Source organism: Phycodurus eques, chromosome 11, assembly GCF_024500275.1.
Source record: "Phycodurus eques isolate BA_2022a chromosome 11, UOR_Pequ_1.1, whole genome shotgun sequence".
NCBI lineage: Eukaryota > Metazoa > Chordata > Actinopteri > Syngnathiformes > Syngnathidae > Phycodurus > Phycodurus eques.
The window spans coordinates 5802012-5818675 of NC_084535.1; the positions used below are offsets into that span (position 1 = coordinate 5802012).

The following is a 16664-nucleotide window of genomic DNA, read 5'->3' on the forward strand; positions in this document are numbered from 1 at the left end:
TTACATATATTTCTAAAAAATAAATGATATGCACACATTTAACTTGAAGTGATAAGGTCTTCTCCAAAACGAAATAAAAGGCAAATTTAATAAATATCCATCTAGGCCTGCCATTCATTCTGTATGGCCTTTTAATCTTTATTGAACATGTTCAGACCAAAACAATTATTTAGTATTTTCAAATTAACATTTGTATAATTTCCAGGTCTTTTGTTTTCTCAGAATAATAAAAATGCATTTATTGAGTTTTGGAAACTAGCTCTTCATTTTGACAGCATTCTTATACTGATTTATCCAAGATTTCCTGATCAAAACAGAAAAAAGCCACCCCCCCCCCCAAAAAAAAAAAAACACACATTTGGATAGTATAAAATAGGTTTCATTTTAGTCCATAAAAACGAAATTTCTTTTCATAACAGCAAAAGTTAAGAAATGGATGAATTTCTTATTGATAAAAATATGGTGAAAAAGCTTAAGACAATGGAGGACGGGGCATTGATAAAAACATGACATGGCACCTATAAACAGGAAATCTCAACATGGCATAGCCAAAAAAAAAAAAAAAACAATCTACTGTGAATTTCTCCACGCGCTGAGGCTAAGCACAACGGTATGCTCATAAAGTGCTATCATGTATAATTATTATTAACAGTACTTAGTAAATGTTACATAAGGATGCGATGCAACAAATGGATGAATTTGGAAATACTCCATCAATCAAGACTTCATATTGATAAGAATATCAATAAATACTCCGGCAGTGTGTCCAATCTCTTGCGGGTGCAGCGATCAAACAATACTCAGGAGTTGATCTACAATTGTACAAATTCACTTCAATTCCTACCGAGAGCATTAAGCGGATCGTCAAATATGGTACAAGAGTCCACTGCTGTGTTGGCCTCCTGGGAGGGAGGCGTAGTCTTCGCTTTCGGAGTCGCCTTTGTCGCCGTTTTGACTGTGCTTGGTGCAAAAATGTCATCTTAAAGTGAGAAAATGTTTGATTAAAAATCATTTTAAGGCACAAATGTTGCTAGCTATTTCTTCAAATATAGTGTTCACCAACCTTTATTGAGCAAATTATTTTAAATAGGAAAATCTCAAGGCACCCCACCAAGCGAAATGAGCCAGGAAAAAAAACTTTATTGGTACTACTGTTTAATAGTATTCCCGAATCCCAATTAAAGGATTCCTCCCAATGCAGTTGAGTAAATGAAGCCGTCGAGCCAATATTTAGAGCAAATACTGCATATTTTCTTGTGATTTGCTTACCCATGTCGTCATCAAATATGGACCTGCTGGCCACCTTGGCCTTGGTCTTCTGTTTTGGTGTGAAAGAGTCTGTCAGGTCGGCAAAGATATCGATGTTGTCGTCAAACAGACTGACGTCGGTGGACTTGTCCTTGTCCATTTTGTGGGATTCAGGCAAGACAACATCATCGTCCTGTGAAGACAGACACCCGGACACTGAGCCGTGCACAACGTAGCAAACTCAACAATACGTTGAGAACAACAATAAGTCAAACTTAAAAGCAGGGCTGCAACTAATGATTACTTTAACAATCGATTAATCTGTCCATTACTTTTTCAATTAAGAGATGAATCAGATTTCAAAAAAAGTTTTTAAAATTTCCAAATTCAAAAACAGGACGTTATTTAAAATTCAAGTGCAGAAAACACACAAACATACATTTATTATCATTCAGTTACCAGTTTGGTAGGTAATGTCAGAAAATGGGCAAAAATGCTGATAATTATTTTCCAAAGTAAAAGCAGATGTTTGCAAATGTCTTATTTTGATGAAACAGTCAATTCCGAAGATTTGGTCAATTTTAACTTAAAACAAGATCTCCAAATGATTAACTGATAATCAAAAATCGTTACTGATTAATTTGATCATCGATTCGTGGTTGATTAATCGGTCCACCTCTACTTAAAAGCCCATGGGCAAGATCCTGCCCTCTGTGACATTTGATTCAAGGAAAGTAACAATTTGGAATATTTACAAAATTCTGGATCTTAAAATTCCCATGGAAATTTACCTGAAATTTTCCACCCACTTGAAACCATAATCACTCCACAGACTGCATTCAACTTGGAAAGTTCCGTTGCATTTTTAAGACATGTACTACCAGTCAAAAGGTTGGACACACTTTCTCGGTATATTGAATTAGAAACAGTGTCCATAATTTTGACTGGTAGCATAAGTTGAAGAAATGAAGTCACCTCCAAAATATCCTGCTTTGGGAAAATGTTGCTGCTCTTGACATCTCTGCTACTCGTGGACGTGGACGTTGAGCTGCTCTTCAACCCAAAGATGTCGTCGTCGTCGTCGTCGTCCAAAAAGGGCGACACCTTGGCAGTCTTTGCTGCTGACTTTGGTTTCACCGTTTGGAAGAGGTCGTCATTGTCGTCGTCAAAAATGGACGGGAGGTTGCTTATGTCTTTCTTCGCTACCGACCCGGCCTGATGTTCAACCTTCTTGGCGGAAGGGATGTTCGTGACAGATCCGAAAAGGCTGTCGGAAGCAAAAATGTCGTCCTCCTCAAAGGGAGGCAGCACTTCGCTTTGGTTGCGGTCCTTACTAGAGTATTGCTTCTTGGCATGGTTGGGTACAGGTAGCGTCGGCGAAGAAGGCTTGGTGGAGATTTGAGCAGTTAAAGGTGAGGATGTAATTGGAGTGGCATTATCTGGGAGACGAGGCTGGTTCGAGTGGCCTGGTGGTGGCAAGACAGATGACGATGAACTGGAGGGGGCGACAGAGGGCTTCGCAGCTGCAAAGTCCTCTTGTTCCTCCGCTGATCTTTGAGACGCTTGCCTTGCCGCTCTGGACTGTGGTCTTCGATGTACAGAACCTCTGATGCGAGCCTGTGTAACAAGAGGTTTAGTTAGACCAGGCACAAGGCACATATTTTACATTGGAGACATGTCACAGCACATCAAACAAAAATGTCACAAAAAGTATGCAGTGAACTACTGCATATTCACGGCAAATGGATGGATGGATGGATGGATTTTCCTTTAGTGTGGGTTGTGTTAAAAGTGATTTTTCCTCCCCGATCTGCATAGAAAAGAGTCAGGCTGACAAGTCTAACCTGTTAACTCAAACCCGCTTCATATTTATGATCACAAATCATTAAGTGTGCGTGGTGAATTTATGATACAGATCTTGTATCAAATCTCATCTGTGAAGGTGTACCTAATGTGGCTGATCAGTGCAGAAATTATCCCGGCCCACCTTGTTTGCATTTTGCAACATGGAAACCTGGAGTGGCGTGTCGAAGCTCACTCCCGCCTCGCTGTCCGTTCGAGATCCAAGTGGCGTCGTAGCAGGACTGGGGCTCATGCTGGAGCTGGAGACCCCAGAAGAGGAACTGGGATCCAGACCCGGGAGCACGCTTATGGCCCCAGGCATGGTGGGGGTTAAGCCAGGGAGAAATGCAGCAGGATTGATCTTCAGACTTGCCTTTAAAAAAAAAAAAAAAAAAAAAAAAAAAAAAAGACCATTAAAATACATTAATGATGGAAACCACACCATGTAACATATTATAATTTGAAGAGATGGACATTTACAGCAGTAGAAAAATGGTACCGGTGAATGATGCACACATTCCAAGAAGCAGAAATTAAAGGCTGGACTTACAGAGATTCCTCACTAGTCGCAGGGGACCTTCTACGAATATCGAAAGTCCGCAAGAAAATTGACCCCCACCCCTACCCCCAAAGGTTAAAACAGTTATTACCTATAGATGCCATATGATGGCAGCAAAGAACTATTTTTGTTTAAATTAAGCTCCTCAACTCACTTCAAAAGTTCCTTGGCACCAAGATGCCACCAACACAATACTGTGATCGCTTTGGAGTGAGGCTTCTTCATCATTAAATATAGTAATTGACGCCAGCAGCCAGTGTAGTAATGTGGAGATTATTCTCATCTAAATCAATGGGATGTAGAGTCAGCCTAGGCAAACTATAATGTATATAATGTTTAATATTTGTATTATTGTTTATTTCCATGTTGTCACTACAGATTCGGCATCAGCACACAGGGGTTGTTTCATGTGTTCCGTCAACATAAACATGGCTGTGTGTCACTATAAATTGACAGTAAATGTCCTAAAAAACAAACAAACAAAATTCAAAAGAGAAAGGATTTACATGGGCATTTAACCAAAATTGGGCACTTGGAGCAGCAGTGTAAATCCAGCCTAACAAGAGAAATGAGGCAAAGACTCCCGTGAAAGTGAAATGTCACCAAAATTAAAAAAAAGTGATTTGACATTTTGAGAGCCAAGGTGTAGTAGTGTAAGCAAGCTGTCAAGAAGTGCAAAAATAAAATGGGAAGAAAGGAAACAGGGAAGTCTTAAAAGAATGAAATGTCAGAAATGATAACTTTTGAGTCAATAACAAAAAAAATAAATTACTTGAAGTTTGACAATCCTTGATGATGGTTCTTTTGGTTTTACAGGACTTGGTGTAGATTTCTGTGTAGTTGGATTATAGTAAATTCATAAAGAAAATATTTTTTTTGGTTGCTTTTTTTTGACAAGGAATTAATATCACAAACGACACAGTGCTGTATCAGGCCATGGAGAAATAGTATGTTCTTGCAGTTTATACTGATCTCACCTGTATATCTGAAACTGATTCGGGGCTCACTAGCGGCGCTATGTCTTTAGACGTCTTGGGTTTCTCTGCTACTTTCTGAGGAAGAAAAGCCAGAAAAAGAAAAAAAAAAAAAAATTGTGAGAGTGACTTTAATTACGTGCTCTTAATCAAATGAAATTGCATAATATTCAAATCAGTACTGGAGGCTTGCTGGGGCCAAACAGGTCGTCCTCCTCGACTTCGGAGAAGAAACTCGGCATCGCTGGCTTCACGGAGCTGAGCTTGGCGCTCTAAAAATTAAACACGGTTGGGAGATTTGACCATGAAGTGGAACATCCATGTGGAGATACTACCTGTGCACTTTGTCAGGAACACATGCATTGTCCAAAAACTATGCGTCCTAATCTCAAATTGTAATGTTCTCATGTTGGATCTCATTATATTATGAAGGTGTGCCTAATAAAATGGCCAAATGAGTGTATAACCAGTGGAGAGAACAACTGACGGAAATACTGACTGTGGTCTTCTCCGGGGCGGCAAAGAGGTCGACGTCTGGATCATTGTCCTTCTGCTGGGTGGGACTAAACAACAATTCCTCATCCAGAAACACGCCAGTGCTCTTTGACTGCGGACGCTGCTCTACGGGCTGAAAACACATTTTTACACTAGAGGTGAAATGGGCTTCTCCGTTATCTATTCCATGTCCGCGTAAACAACAGCGTCCATAAACCGAGATACAGTGGTGCCTTGAGATACGAGTGACGGCGATTTAGGAGTTTTTTCTGAGATAAGAGCAGTCGTTCAGGCAGTTTTTTTGCTTTGACTTGCGAGTGCAGACTTAAGATACGAGCGCTGTATGGTGGCAGTTAACTCAACTCAAATCACTTGACAATAAGCAGCACATTGGCAAATTGTGAACAATTCTTCAGAAGAGGGCCTAAAGAAATACGAAAGAATTACCCCTCGTATATTCAAAACAACCTCAGCTTAACGTTTTAGTCCTCTAGCTAAATGCTCACCCTAAATAGCGTCTATGCTGCGGTGCTAAAAACCTTTAAGCAACAGACTGAACATTAACACAGTGCAGGAACATATGTAGACAGACGATATAACAGTACTCACAGTCATATATTATTTATCCTCTGCCAAGAACGACTAATATTAGTGGCGGACTGATGAGCTGAGGGGAGTTAAGACGTCTCAGTGAACAGAATATTCACCTGTCTGTCTCATACGGGCACACCAGTTAGAGCAGCACAATGGCCATTCAATTGATAGTGACAGAAAATGTTTAATTGTTTCTAATTCTATTTATTTATGTCATTATTGTATGTTTTTATAAAGTAAAATATTGCGGGGTGTTATTTTTCCTCATTAAAATACACACAACTGTTGTAGTTTTTGGAGGAAGGCTGGAACGCATTAATGGCGCTTTCCATTTATTTCAAATGGAGAACATTATTTGAAATACAAGTGTTTTGAGTTGCAAGCTTAAACTCGTATTCTCAAAGCAGCGCTGTAATTCCAATTACATTTTTTTTTCCTGGTGGGAAGAGAGAGGCATTTGTCTTGCCTTTTTGTCTGTGACTAATTGGGTTACAGCATCCATTAGATGGAGAGCCACTATTTGAGGAAATACATTATGTAATATGTTGACAACAGCATGGAGAGAAAAAAAACAAAAATAAAAATAAATCACAAACCGTTGCTGTGTTTCTGGCTGTAGGTTTACTGGGGGTGAAGATGGGATCCTCCTCATCCTCCTCTTTGTCGTCGTCAAACAGACTGAGAGCGTTCCTTTTGACTTTCGTTTGGGTCTTAACATTTGGTGGTGGGCCGTTGTAATCGCTGTCGTTGTCGTCATCAGACACAGTCTTTGCTTGCTTTTGGGCCAGAACATCGATGCCACCAAACAGGTTGACGGCTCCGACGGGCTTCTTTTTACATTCGGTGGTCTCAGATGATGGCGGCAAGGTCTCTGGGGGCTTCACCACCGGTTTCTGTGGCACTGACGGTTTCCCTTTCACAATTTTCTTAGCATCTGCAGATTCTGGTGATTTGTCTAACAGGGAGTTGGGCTGAGAATCCACAGGAAAAAAAATTATCAGCACAGTTGACTATATAGCGTGTGTGTGGTACAATAGTTTATTATTAAAGAAACTAAAGCAAATTCCAGAGTTATTTCCCCATCGTACTCACTTTCACTGCTGCGTTTGCGCCATCATCGGTTTTGATTCCAAACAGGGATCCTTTATCCTCATCATGCTCATCCTCAAACAAGAGAGAACCTCTCTGGGGTTTCTTCTGACTGTGTGACGAGCGACAAAAACACAACATTACAATCCTTGGCAATACAACACAGTCATTATTGAGTAGCAACGATTTACGACTACGGGTTAAGGCGGGGGTGGGGAAAGTATGGAATCCATGGCTCGCAAGTGGAGGAAGCAGGAAAACGCCGGCATCATTGCTGAACAGCCCCCCGGCAACGAGACTGACTCAGACAATGACGAGAGGGAACTCGGCATGTTCGATGGAGAACTTGCCCAGCTGTTCATTTCGGATACAGAAGATGAGGACTTTGATGGATTTGTGGATGAGGATTGATAAAAAATAACGTGAGTACATTGTTAAATACGTCAATAAAGTGCAACCAAACTCAGTTTTGCTCACGCTGCCTTTTTAAAAACATACGCTAGCATGCGTATGTTTTAGCGTGCATGTATGCTACCGCATGTTTTAAGCTAATGTATGTTTTACCAATAATATGTGTGTCTTATGTGTGTGGTAAATACAGAACTAGACCCCATAACTGAGACTGCGCCTTTTAATACGGTGCGCCTTATGGTCACGAAAATACGGTAAATAATTATAAATACCGGTATATTATGTTAGGAGAATGAAGTAATATTGTGAGAAATGTTTTAAAAGAAAAAAAGTAATTTTTTGGTAAATAAAGTCAGAATTTTACCAAGTTAATGTCAGAATTCCTACACAAACCTAAACACAACAGCCTGAGACCAACAGCTACCAATCCATGTAATTCCTACATCTCTATTCTTCTACTATGTCAGCTTTGTACTTGTTATCTATTATCTTTTTTTTCCCCCAGGATGGCCCTAATACTCACTGTACTGACGTGAGTGGTCGCGAGTCTAAATACATTTTAAATACCTCGACTCTTTAGCTGGACCAAACAGGTCATCTTCATCTTCATCAAAGAGACTGCTTTTGTGCAACGTTGTTACACCTGGGAGGCTGGAGGGGGCGCTGGCGCTTGGCTTCATTCCTCCCGTCTTGTTCTCCTGCTTGGCAACGGTTGCTTTGGGGCTTATCCACTGGCCCTGACACAATTTTAACAAAGTTAGTAAATCACATTGCAGACTGGAAATACATACTCTCCTCACGTACCTCATCATCACTGAAGAGGGAGCTGGGGATAGCTTTACTGAGTTGTGGTGTTTTAGCTGCACAGGGTTTTGGCTTCGACTTAGAGGCAGACCCAAAAAGATCCTACAGGAAACAATCAAAAAGAAATTTTAAAAATGAGAAAGAATAATCATGTAAAATACCGTATTTCCGTAAATAGTAGCTGACGCAGTTCTGTTGGGGGCTATTTTGGTGGGTGTCTATTAGAGAGGAGGCCTTTATTTTTACAAATGTATTTTTTTGAGTAGTATTAGAGGGATGGCCACTATTTGAGGAAATTCGGTATATCCAATTAGGGCATGAATATCAAAGGCTGTTCTGTCCACCTCTTCTTCATCATCATCGAATAAGGACACGTGGTGCTTGTTGATTCTGCTCTGACTTGTCGTGTGGGGGTTAGACTGACTCCTGGGGATCGTTGGGAATATCTAGACAGCGGAAGAGGTATGAAATGAATATCATAGATACACTAATGTTAGATCATGTTAAGTAACTTGTGAGCCTTACCCGTGTGTCCTCGTCATCAGAGAAGAGGCTACTTGCCATGTGTTTCTGGGTCTGAGTGACAGTTGTTCCACCCTCTGGAACCAACCCATTCTAAAGAAGATGATGAATCATTATCTTTGTGAATTGGAACATTCTATTACGACATATTGAAGCCCCGAAAGAAACGTCTGGTAAATATGAAGTTGTCCTTTTTTCCCTCAGGACTGAGAAACTGAGACAAACCTTTTCAGCTTTCTCAGACTCTTCACTGAGGGAGGGCTGACGTTTCTTCAGGCCCTCTGAGAGTACATTTTGGGTGACAGGACCAAACATGGAGATGGCACCTGCAGGCATCTAAACAACAGTCGTTAGAAAAAAATAAGTAAATGCCTAGTCAGAAATGATCACAACGTATCCAACAGGACAACCTCGGTTGGAATATCGTATTTATTAACTAAACTCAACAGGCAGATTGGGGCACCGCATAGCCACTCCCACAATAAACTGGTAGCACTGGCTTGTTCTCTGACAATATCCTGTCCTACTTGCCACTCATATAGATTCAATCAAACTTTTAAGTAAAGATATTGCTATATTATATTGCTGTTGCTATTTTTGTTTTGTTTTCTTTGCTCTGTTCTGTCTAAAAATAAAAAATAAAATACTGCGAGCCACAAAACCATTTTGACATCTAAAGGGAGCATAACACTGCATATCACTTTTTTGTTACCTGTATCTATAAAAAAAAAAAACTAGTGTGTGTTGTATTAGGAAATCAATTAAATACTACAGAGAACACAGTTAGAGAACACAATTATATATCTGCATGAAAAAAGACACTGGAGTTGAAGTTTACATTCAAATAAAATAATGAATGTCTATCTGACTCCTCCTTATATTCATAAAATTAAAGCCAAACTTAAATTATCCACCTGCAGCGAACCACAAATGCAAAACATACGTTCCGTCATCATTTAATCTCGTGTGGAGCGTGCAGTTAGCGGTGAAATTGGATTAAAGAGGAGTATTTCACTTAACAATGTAAAGTATACATTTTCAAAATAATAGCCAATTACAATTATAGTTTCCTTGGTTAATGAGATTTTTGCCCCTGAATTTATTTTAATGTTACAAGAGCACCATAATCTTCAAAATTTGAATTCCATTTGGAAAAACTAAAGAACAATGTATATGATAGAGTTTACAAATGTGTAAAGAACACATGGCACTTTAATGCCGACACTTACCTTCTTCTCTGGCAGTTTAACTGGCTCTTCCACCATCTTGCTCTGAGCTGCCTTCTCGCTAAATATGTCCCCGTCCTCGTCATCTTCGTCGAAAAGGTCAAGGACCTTTTGGGGTTTGGATTTTTCCTTTGCAGCTGGAAAAATAAATAAATAAACAAGTAAAAAATAATATTAAAAAAACAAAACAAAAAAAACACACCAGACACAAAGTGACGAGTGGAACTCAAAGTGATTATGAAAAGTGAACACCTTTACCAGTAGAAGAGTTTTTCGGGCTTTTACCACTGAAGAAGTCGTCATCGCCGTCATCCTCTTCATCAAACAGCCCACCAAGGACGGGGGCCGGTTTCGGGGTGACGTGGGTCTTGTCGGTTGGCACTCCGTTCTCCCGGCTCTCCATTAAGTCATCAACTGGACCGAAGAGGCTGTTGTCTGTTTTAAGAGAGACAGAATTCTGTTGGTTTGAGAGTCTTATCACACATGGAAATGATGTACCGTACACGTACTATGCCAGGAAACAGCAACTACCTGGAAATTTAGAAATGGCACCAGGTAGACCTTTCTTGACAGTTTTGTCAGGTTCTTCAGGGAGTAAACAAACAAACATTGTCACATTACAAGCTACAAATATAGCAACATATACTGAACAAACAAATTGTGAATTTCGCTGGTCTATGATGTACACAGACAAATTTACATTTAACCCCTCCACCCCCTAGACTCACAACAGGTTTCTCCACCCCGAAGATCTGCCATTTTCAAGCAATGGCCAAAGTCTGGTCATCATGGTAACAAATATATTTTAATGAATTCTGTCATAAAGAGATCATTCAGCATCATGAAGTGCTTTAATGTGGACTCACTTTCAGTCAGCACCTAAATTTGAGGCTTCTCTGAGAAATCAGAAATTATTCAACCATAACTAACATTCACAGACTCAAGCTAATTGTTATGGTCAGGAAGGCAAGCAATTAACTATCAACATTTCAGCGTATAAATAATGTGCTTAATTGTAATAATATTTTTTGGTAAAACGCTGAATTTGAAAATTACGGATGACAGTAATAAATAGATATTTTTGCATTGGGTTTTGGAGCGTCTATGTAATGGTGTATTAAATATAGAACTATAAAAAGAAAACCTTACATTGGGTCCTGGTCTACTACATTTGCTGAGCAAAGTATTACTTAATTTTCTATCTGAGGAAATATGGTATTTATTTTACCTGCAGGTCGAGTGGCGCTCTTGATGCTTTCATTTGGCGACTTATCCGGTTTGGACACGGGAAGCTTTGGTGCATCAGAGAACAGATCATCCTGCGTGACATCCCACAATAAATCACAGATTAGGATGTTGTCATGCAATCTTTACTGAAATGAGAAATGTTGATATATAAGATATTACTTCGTCGTCATCATCAAAGAGGCCTTTCCCTCCACTGAAGAGACCACTTTTCCCCCCAAACGGCGAGAAGTCATCGTCGTCGTCGTCATAATCCATTTTTGGAGGTTTGAACATGTCGTCACTGTCGTCTTCAGCTGGTGCTGCAATATGATTGAAGAAAAACATGGTGGGTTTGGATTTGAAGACAAAAAAAAAACAAAACCAAAAAAACATTTGAACAATGAGGATGAATGACAAGCCCATTCGTACCATCCAAGTTCACAGGCTTTGCTTCTTTTCTGCTTTTACTTTTCTTCCTTGATGATAACGCTTTAAAGAAACGGTTTAATGAGAAGAAAACATCCATGAACGTGCGGGTGATGTATGCTTTGCTGTAAATGTCTCATGTTGAAATTAAATTTATTATAAATGCAGGGAAGGCCATAAATAAAATAAAACTACGGTTGACATAGTGGCGACTTACAGGCTCGATCTCCAGTTGGTTTGCCGACCAGTTCGCCCTTGATCCTGGCGGCCAGCTCGTCGGCAAAGGATGACGGGCCTGTGCTCTGAACAACACACGAAAAACGGATGAAACATATAGGATGACAAACAGCTCTCAGTATGATGCAGTGCATTCTACAAATGCAATTATAAACTATTTGTTAAATACATACCTCATTCAAGACTAAGCATTGCAATTTTTCGGTGCATTTAAATGTTACAGCCGTTGTATGGAGACAAGGCGTAAACAGGCGTACCTTTGCATCCTCCTCCTCCTTGTCCGATTCCCCAAATATATCAGAATCATCTTCATCATCTTCATAGCTCAACATAGATGACTTCTGTAAGTGTAATTTTCATTTTTTTTTTATTTCTTAAATGGGACTTACTGTGAAAACTGACTTTTTAATGGCTTGTATACAAATAGTTGGATCACTGGAGTGCCCGCCCGCCCACCCACCCATCAAATGGGAATTTAAAAAATCAAGTATATAGTGAAAACGTTCAGCAGGCAGGTTACCATACCTTCTTCATACTATGGTGAACATCCTCCTCCTCCTGCATAAAGTCCTCATCGGAATTCTGTGCAAATACAGAATTGTTTGATTTAAAAGAGCAAAAAATATATATAATTAATATAAAAGAGAAGGTGACAAGCTCTCACATCTGCATCTTTGCCATCTTCGCTGTCGATTACGCTGTCTCTCTCGCTGTCCACTGACAGTTCTGTGATGATAAACCATGAACATACATCAACAATGGAACATCCAAAACGGAATGCGTATTATATTAATATACCGTACAGTTATTGCACCACGTATTTGTGGTTCACTATCACTATTTCACGTATTTGTTTTTTTTCTATGCAGTCTTTCCTCAGCTACTCGTGGCATCTTGGTCCCAAGGAACTATGTTGATGTGAGTTGAGGAGCTTCATTCAAAGAGAAGTAGTGCTTTGGTGCCATCTTGTTGCTAAAGAAATATGTTGAAGTAAGTTGAGGAGCTTCATTTAGACAAGAGTAATGCTTTGCATCTAGGTGCCAAGGAACTATGTTAAAGTGAGTTGGGGCACTTCATGAAGACAAAAGTAGTGCTTTGACACAATCTTATGGCATTTTGGTGCCCAAGAACTATGTTGTAGTGAGCTGAGGTACTTCATTTCGATAAAAGAAGCGTTTCGGCGCCCTTGTGGTGCCAGATGAAAAGGAACTATGTTGAAGTAAGTTGAGGAGCTTTGTTTAGACAAAGGTAGTGCGCTTTGGGGCCATCTTGTTGCCGAGGAACCGTGTTCTAATGAGTTCAGAAGCTTCATTTAGACAAACGTAGGGCTTTGGCGCCATCTTGGTGCCGAGGAATTGTGTTGAAGTGAGCTGAGTAGTTTCATTTCGGCAAAAAAGTAGTGGTTTAACACCATATTGTGGCATCTATAGGCAATTACTCTCAGATTTTTGCTATTCGCAGCAGGGCTCAGTCTCAGTAGAAAGCGGGGAATACTGTATACATATTGTAATCGAATGCATCACCATCGCTAGACAGGTCACCAAGGCCGACGTCCTCTTGTTCCATGAAGGCCTGAGAGCCAATCAAAAAAGGAAGAGGTCTGTCCACGTAAAGATCCTTCAGAAACAAAAGATCATAAACATTCTTTTTATGGATCATCAACAGCTGTATCAATAATACCTACAAAAACATAACGTAAAGATGGCACATTACCTTAGGCTCCAGGATCGCTTCCACTCTGTCGTTGGCCTCCTCATCCTCGGAGTCCGAGTTTCCCGCTTTGATGTCCAGGTGCTCGAAGGCGCACTCCAACACCTTTAAGCCGTAAGTCACCGCTTCCTGCATCTTGGGGATCAGCTCGGCTTCTTTCTGCTCGCGTGTTTTCTATGTCGGGAAACGGCGACCATAACACAGACAAATACCAAGACGTCGCAGTGAGGCCTAAGATTTTCATGAGATCCTTCATTTTCATTATGGCAGTGATTCTCTGGCTCCCTCTAGTGGTATGATAAAGAATCACTGTGTAGGTACAGTATTTGTATTCAACTTGAAAGTTTGCATTTCATTTTCAAAAACTTTGTTTTTAAACATTTATTTTGGTACAATGAAATTTTTCTAAACAATACATTTTACTTGACTCATTATTTGAGTTTTTTTCCCCTACCGATATTTAGACTAATGGCAGCCCTATGTTCAAACTAGGGCTGCCACGATTAATCAAATCAATTGAATAACTATTTTAAAAAAAATAAAAAATAAAAGTTGAACAGAAATGTGTTATAAAAGCAGCCAGCCACTATATAGGGAAACATTGCTTGCCAGGCTAACTTGATGTGAAACAAATAAGCTTGGATAATGTGAGAAATAATTACAATTACAAGCATATTTTCCCACTACTTAAGGAATTTTAAACCCTTGAAAACACTTTCATGATTCACAATCATGTGGGGTTTTTTCAGCCCTCACGAGATCCCTGATGATACCTGATCAGGCTGCTTCTCCACAGCATCAGTCTTGGGCGTGGGTTCCTCAACCTCTTCATCATACACTCTCTGCAAAAGGCAACAAAGGTTGACGCAACATGTCTTAAGTAATGCAAATTGAAGACTTTAAATAGGAAGTTTAGACTTTACATTCTCTATAAACTGCGTATTGGAGAGCATGAGGAAGTCGTTAAAGACCGAGTTTAGGCGGCTGTCCGTGGCCTTGGTGTCTCGGATCAAGCTGTCCAGCTGCTTTTCGATCTCGTGCGTCTTGGACAACATTCTCTGAGAGAAGTCTTGAAGGAACAACAAGAGCTGTAAGGCAGGAGAAATTTTTTTTTTTTTTTTACAGCAACAGACATCAGTAAAGTTGATTCTCAGTGAGCGTTTTCGCTTTTTACGTTACCCCCGAGTCAGCTGCGAGCGACCAGTCGGCGCTGTTGTGCCGCATCTCCTCCAGGGTCCACGGCCTCTCCCAAACCTGAGCATCGTTTCCGACATGCTCACTCCCGTTCGACATCCTATCTGGCATCCCGTTCATCTGCAAACACAAATGGGGATGGGATGTCAGTCACGGAACCATTTTACCATTTCATTGTCATTTTTAGTTATTCAAGACCTGCAGTGCATTGCCATGTAAACAACAATAGTAACCTACATCATCCTACAGGTGATTTAGTAAGTAATTCCTTTTCCTGTTACGAGTAGCTGTGAATTAGGTTAGAAGTCATGTGGTAGTTGGATTTTGAAAATTCCAAGGGCTTGAGAGCAGGATTTTAAACAGTCATCTTACAAAAGGAGCATTAGGGCCACACTGAACAGTGTTTATAATACAAAAAATATATATCACTACTAGATTACAATCTTAATCCCTTGAGAAAAAAGTTACATATTTTCAGGATAAAAAGTTTCACATTTTAAAAAATTTAGAGGATAAAGTACTATTTTTTAGATGACGAACTGAATATATATTACTATTTCCTATTTTCTCAAAAATTACTTTTTCCTCAAAAATGAACAAATATTGTAAAATTGTGATTTTCAATTTTATTTTGAAATGTTACAACTATTATTCTAACATTATGACTTTAATCTTGAAAATATACTACCTTTACTTCGAAAATAAAGAAGTCAAAAAATTCTGACTTTATTCTCATAAGAATTTACTTTCATCTTGAATATGTAAGTCTTTTTACTTGATAAATATGTAATTTTATTATTGTAAAATTAATATTTTGATCTTGAAAATATACATTTTATCTTGCATAAATACACAACTATTTTGGTAAAACTACAAATATGCAACTTTATTCTCAGAAAATGAAGATTTCAACCTCGAAAATATGACTAAGGAAAATTCAACTTTATCTCTACTTAATCTTGAAAACACACACACACACATATATATATATATATATATATATTAGCTGAATCAAGTAAAATAAAATAAAAATATTGAAAACACAAAATTTGTTTCTTATAAAATTACGACTTTAATCTCGTTGTGTAATTTTACTCCAGGGTGACCATAATACTCCTTCACGAGTAAAACAAGTATGAAGTAACGTCCATCAGAAATATGTTCTATCTGTTGGCATCAAGGCTAATGCATCAACACTGCGACATACAAACAAGCCTCGAACTGCTGCCCTCTGGTCAAAGGTTTTTAAACGCCTCACCGCTAAACAAACGGACCTCTTGGCAGAAGTGGAATTAGTCTTTTGAAAGATTCAGAATAATTTAAATACGACACAGCTTGACTAGTTAATTGAACGACAGCTTCTTTAATTGGCGTTACTTATAGCTATTCGACCGCTTTAAGGCACCCGAGTGGACGGTAAATGACGTCGAATGGGCGAAAAGGGTACATTCCTTCTGCTATTAAAAAAAAAAAAAAAAAAAAAAAAAGTTGAAATGTTTAAACTAGCAGAGGAATGAGGGGGTGTTTGGTTAGCAGCTAACTCAACTTAGCTACACGGAGACGTTAGCCCCAACAAACACAGACGTGTAACAAAAACAAAAAACAAAAAAAACCATAAAAATGAAAATATCTCCTGAAATGGAAACCGTGCTTACCTCGAAAACGTCTCACACGAAGAGCCGCTTTCAACCGCGACGAGAAAAGACGCCGAACAAATGATCGAATATGCTAAGTGTGGCCTTTCCCTCATTGGTCTTCTGACAGGTCGGCCATGTTCTGTCTGCAGACAGTCACCTGACTGCGGTCGCTAGGCGACCGCGGCTAAGTGGGACGAAATGGAACTAACAAAATCTTCGCCGCCCCCAATGTTTTTCTTTTTTTCTTACGCTTCGCCCACTCGTTAGTTAATACTTTCAAGCTTTTAAAAAAGTGATTAACCGCCACCGACGCGGATACGCTTTAGCATTTAGTCAATGTTGTTCTCAAAGCCTATTCATCCTTGTGATTTTTGCGCCCTTCTATCAAAGAGCGCTCTGTTTGTCAGCGCAAACGTTGGTGCGCATGCGTAGGATATTCACAGATCAAGAGAAATGTGTTGTAGGTCCA

General features: G+C 39.5%; 1 protein-coding gene across 5 annotated transcripts; it reads right to left on the reverse strand.

Moving 5' to 3' along the window:
* Positions 1-363: 363 nt before the first annotated feature.
* Positions 364-16578, reverse strand: washc2c (WASH complex subunit 2C). Of its 5 annotated transcripts, none has more exons than XM_061689497.1 (31): positions 16214-16578; positions 14544-14678; positions 14288-14452; positions 14138-14206; positions 13368-13538; positions 13178-13271; positions 12319-12380; positions 12180-12236; positions 11912-11995; positions 11635-11719; positions 11421-11480; positions 11172-11311; positions 10993-11083; positions 10296-10349; positions 10050-10199; positions 9768-9901; positions 8764-8874; positions 8542-8631; positions 8361-8462; positions 8017-8118; positions 7780-7949; positions 6805-6913; positions 6309-6683; positions 5123-5251; positions 4806-4895; positions 4627-4701; positions 4422-4481; positions 3236-3463; positions 2224-2865; positions 1270-1441; positions 364-979 (listed from the first exon to the last, which is right to left on the reverse strand). In XM_061689497.1, the coding sequence occupies exons 2-31, from the start codon at positions 14676-14678 to the stop codon at positions 834-836; spliced, it is 4152 nt and encodes a 1383-aa protein (XP_061545481.1). In that variant the 5' UTR covers positions 16214-16578; the 3' UTR covers positions 364-833. The 5 variants fall into 5 exon arrangements, with proteins under 5 accessions (XP_061545481.1, XP_061545480.1, XP_061545479.1 ...); XM_061689496.1 differs by having other exon boundaries at positions 10023-10199; XM_061689495.1 differs by having other exon boundaries at positions 10017-10199.
* Between the last annotated feature and the right edge of the window lie 86 nt (positions 16579-16664).

What these genes read in the sequence shown, in the direction of transcription:
- washc2c (XM_061689495.1), bottom strand. Translation starts at nt 14,678, where the DNA reads ATGAACGGGATGCCAGATAGGATGTCGAACGGGAGTGAGCATGTCGGA. An exon ending in TGGAGAAGCAGCCTGATCAG is followed by an intron (nt 13,539 to 14,137) that starts GTATCATCAGGG and finishes TTCCCGACATAG; the next exon opens with AAAACACGCGAGCAGAAAGA. An exon ending in ACCAACTGGAGATCGAGCCT is followed by an intron (nt 11,481 to 11,634) that starts GTAAGTCGCCAC and finishes GTTTCTTTAAAG; the next exon opens with CGTTATCATCAAGGAAGAAA.